This window comes from Exophiala spinifera (assembly GCF_000836115.1).
Source record: "Exophiala spinifera strain CBS 89968 unplaced genomic scaffold supercont1.1, whole genome shotgun sequence".
Classification (NCBI taxonomy): Eukaryota; Fungi; Ascomycota; class Eurotiomycetes; order Chaetothyriales; family Herpotrichiellaceae; genus Exophiala; species Exophiala spinifera.
Window position 1 is genome coordinate 4,051,363 of NW_015622513.1, and position 4,741 is coordinate 4,056,103.

Consider the following 4,741-nt stretch of genomic DNA (forward strand, 5'->3'; position numbering starts at 1 on the left):
ACTTTTACACACTAGATGTGGACCAGGATCCGACATTGACCAGCTTCTCCTGTCCATCTTGTCATCCTCCTCATTAACGCCTGTCTGACGCGACTATGTACGCATGACATGAAGCTTAATGATCTCTGTCTTGTGTCTCGCAATCTGGAATAAACAGCAGTAGCAACAGACCGCTGGTTCGTCGAGGTCTTGGAATATACGAACAGCGGCAAGCATTCGAACAGAAGCTGCATGCCCGTCGGTCCTGCCTCAGCAGGATGTCTTCGCGCTCCATCTGAATACAGAGCCAGTTGCCTCCGTCCATCCAGGTGTCGGCCTTCCTGATTTTCGACGTGAGTATGCCAGGCACGGCTGCCATCTGACCTGGGCCTGTCGTGGCATCTTCGAAGGCATGGAGCCGGAATTCAGTTACTCGCTACCATCGCCTACGGGTACACCATACCGCACACCGTCAAGTTCACAATCGACCCGATCACGGCGATACGACGACATGTCACCCTCTTCTACCCCTCCGCCTATGCCCGATGAGCGAGCCAGCAAGAGACAAAGTAGTGGCTCGATCAATCCTGCCCTCGACGGGAACATCTCTCCTCTCGATCCCAGAAGATTCACTCCTACCCTCCACGCCTCCTTGGTGTCCGAGATCTTGTCGTTACGCAGGGACCTGGAGAGCCGAACCAATGACATTGAAAGGTTGGAGATCAGCCTCCATACCTCTCAGTCACAAAATGAAGTCCTCAATAACAATCTGCTACAAGCGAACAAGGAGACGAGGTCGATCAAACGGCAGATGCAACTTTTGGAAGGAGGCACCCTCTCAGCCCTCAACGAACTAGCCAAAGAACGAGACGACGCATTGAACGACGTGTCGGAACTGCGCAAAAGACTCGAGCAAAGCCAGAAAAAGGCAAAGACCCAGGAAGAAACCGCAGAAAAGACGCAGGCTCTCTGGGACAAGGACAAGGAATTGTGGCTTGGTGAAAAGCGCGGGCTAGAAACCAAGGTCCATATCGCAGAGGGACGTCTTAAAGTTGTACTGAGTGAGCTTGCTAACGCTCAACACCATCAACTGCCCCCTGTGTCTCCGACGGAGCGAACATGTCAGAGTAGGAACAGTGTTATGGAGAGCCCGAGCAAGGGTTCTATCCTCGCACGACGAGGACGAAGGCCAAGTGCCACTTCGATCAATAGCGACACCCACGGTGGGCGCATGTCCGTGTTGAGCTTTCACAATGGCGTTACAGTGAATCTGGCGGATGAGCTTGCGTTTGATGAACTGGAAGAGGATATGGCCAACATCCTCGAGAATGACGAAGACGGGCGTATTTCTCCCGACGCGCTGCCTGAAGAGCAAATTCGTCCCACCTCAAGCCTGTCCCTCAAAGCTCGCAAAGTATTGGGCATGCCTTTAGACTTCGAGGAAATCGAACGCAACGACAGCCCAGAAGAAAAGCGACGGGTTAGTGCCGTATCTCCAGACGGTGTGCCACGGCAGCCTAGCATCAAATATGTTGACACCGCCATACAATTCTCCCCTCCCCCTTCTCCCTGGCCGGCTCTGGCGAACAACCGTCAATCCAGGATATTCCGACCAGCGGATATCGAAGTTGGAACTATCAGGCACGCCAATGTTTCTCCCACCCCTGACAGCCCTGCCGATAGTGCAGAGTTTTCGTGGGAAAGGCAGCTACCGATTATGGTTTCGTCCGCGTGCCAAACGGTTGAGGCTCTTCCAAGTCCGCCACTCACTCCAGAGAAACACGACAATGGCCTCGCTACTATACCTGAGAGCTTTTTTGAGAGAGTCCCGACAGCGACGATTGCTACCCAGACTGATGACATCGTGCCTGCGATCAACATTAGCCATAAACATACTGAAAGCGAGGAGACTCTTGATCTCAAAGTGCCTTTGATTGCCATCATACCTCCGGGATCCAGACCTGCCACCCCTGAGAACAGTGTCATGTTGCCGCCCCGAACTAAGAACGCCGGTACCCAAGTAAGCTCAGATGCTCTTGGTGGATATCAATCAGCATCGATGCAGACCGAAGAAATCCGGGTTGACAAACGAGCCATCGTACCTCCATCTGAGATGCCTCCTGCTCCTCTATCAAATAATTACAGACCACCCGTATCTGCCATGGCAGTGCCACCACCCATTTCTCGAACAAGAGTCTCCCCCGCTGCTTCCATGTTCTCTTCTCGACGCGGCATGGCTGCAGGACCCTCCAGAGCGCCAGTGCCTCCCCCGAACGATAACGGACCGCTTTCCAGGGATCCCGCCTCCAACATGCCCAGACCTATTCGATCGAGCAGCCTTTTCGCCGGATTCGATGATGACGTGGAAGACGAGAACGACCTATTTGATGAAGACAATTTCCTTGACGATGACATTTTCAGTCGTCCGACCGCCAAGTTCGTCCTCAAATCTGGCAAGTTGGTGTCTCAAGATCCCCTTCTTGAAGACATTGGCGAAAGTGTGGCAGTCAGCGCTGGTGAAGCTGCCGCCCTGGAAAAGCTTCGCCTTTCAGAGGACGGTCTTCCTCTGGAACTGAGGATGGCTTTCTCCAAAGGCAGGACTAGCCCTCCAAGACGGTCTCAGAAGCAGAATATCGGCTCAAAGCTCAAGCGTGTACCATCGGCTCGATCCAGCAACATGAGAAGGACTGCATTGATATCAAGTGGAGCTGCTGCTCATCGCACATCACATTCCCAATCTACCACGGCTTCCGTCGACAGTAATCCTCCTTTCCCTGTCCCTTTGAGGTACAGCTCTGCAAGAATCGGTAAATCGATCAGCGAAGGTGGTCGAAGCTCGCCCGCGAGTAGCAATGCATCTCCAACAAAGAGGCCGAAACACAAATATACTAGACCTATGTTGAGAAAAGCTCGGTCTGGTCCTGCCATTTCGCCTCATTCTCAAGCACGACGAGCCCGGAGTCGTTCACCACCTCTGGATCCACGGGTCTCCATTGTGCCTGAAATGCCCAGCTTTCAAATGCCAACAACGGAACCGGCATCGTTCCTGGCTGAGCCTTACGGCAACCCCAGGGAGGCGAGTGCACCTCGTCCATCCATCGCCACCGGGCCTAGCCGACAGAACACCCATCACGTAAAGACCAATTCAGATGCGGTGTCCATGCAGCAGACATCCGTTGTTGATTCGATCGCGCAGACTATGGTGGGTGAATGGATGTATAAGTATGTTAGAAGGCGCAAGTCGTTTGGGGTGACCGACAAAGCCGACTGGGATAGTAACAAGAGTGTGGAAGAGATCTCTCAAAGTGTTACGAACAATGGTGTCCGCCACAAAAGATGGGTATGGCTTGCGCCATATGAGCGTTCTGTTATGTGGAGCAGTAAGCAGCCAACTTCTGGTACAGCTTTGATGGGCAAGAGTGGCCGAAAATGTGAGTTTCCTTTCGCACTCGGACTCAGTGCTATAGACTAACGCTGTGCAGTGATCATCAAGTCGGTTCTTGATGTCAAAGATGACAACCCTATGCCCAAAGGTGCAATCGCTGGTCAGCATTTCAACAGATCCATCCTCATTTTGACTCCTCAGAGGGCTCTCAAATTTACAGCAACCTCACAAGAGCGCCACTATGTGTGGCTGACCGCGTTGTCATTCTTGTCACATTCGCCCCTGAGCGTCAATGAATTGACCGCCATACCGCCGCCGCCACCACCTCCAGAAAATGACACATTGAATCAACCTACACCATCCCTCGCAGGTTCTCTTCGACGGCGACCTATTCGTGACTCGATCCGCATTGCGAAGAACCCGCTTCGGGCTGGTCCTGGTCCTAGATCCTTCACGACTGACGGATCGATTCCTGTCCAGGATTCTCGACCTCCAACTCGCGATTTCTATGACCCAACACAAGACCCTGCTCTACCGCCTGTCATCCCACGACATTCACGAAAACGGAGCAACACGGCTCCGCGAGTACCACCCAGTTCCTTTAGAAGTTTCTCTGCAAAAGAGGCAACTCCTAGCCTGCCTGGTGCAGGCTCCACCTATTCGCAAAGCATCCGATCAACAGCAGTCTACTCATCTGATCGGGGCTTGTACACACCCAGTCTCGGCATGCAGAGCATTGTGAGCAGCCGCCGAGGCAGTGAGGCAAGTGCATCTGGCCGACCTCCTGTCCCACCAATATTCCTAGATTCCATCCAACAAACAACAACCATGCGGATGGATGCTTTCATTGAGGGTAAAACATCTACCTCGTCAACCCGTCCTTCCTTCAGCGTCCTCCGTGGGCAGTCGAAGAAGAAGGATATGAGTTATTGGGGATTTGATCAAGGTCGAGACAGTATCAGCCCGGTGGATTCGTTGCTTCATAGCGAGATGATGGCAGCAAGCTCATCCACCAGAGGCAGTTCTGACTCGAGAGACTTATGGCGAGGTTTTTGAAGAGAAAGACCGAGTCCTCCCATTGCGCGCTACCCCAGAGTTTACTGACTGCGCATTCGCGCCCCATCAATTTAGTGATAATGTTTACATGTGAAAAGGAAGCGGTAAAAAGTTGGATCTTGCCTGGTTGCTCTTATGCGCGTCTACCACGGAAACACAGGACACGGGGGGAGCGTTCTGCTCCTTTGAGGGGGGCGAGCCTGGTATGTGTGTTTGCAGAGGACGCTTTTTCAGAAATTGGTCTTTTGCGTTTTGTTCTGCAAGGAAGATCGATTCGATTCACCACAAGCCTGCAAGAAGTTGAAGGAGAGAGAAGAAGGG

General features: G+C 52.7%; 1 protein-coding gene across 1 annotated transcript; it reads left to right on the top strand.

The window, feature by feature from the left end:
• Positions 1–391: 391 nt before the first annotated feature.
• On the top strand, positions 392–4,420 carry PV08_01482 (uncharacterized protein; the record flags this gene model as incomplete). Its single annotated transcript, XM_016375843.1, has 2 exons — positions 392–3,410; positions 3,462–4,420. 2 exons carry the CDS (start codon positions 392–394, stop codon positions 4,418–4,420), a joined length of 3,978 nt encoding a protein of 1,325 aa, XP_016241119.1.
• Between the last annotated feature and the right edge of the window lie 321 nt (positions 4,421–4,741).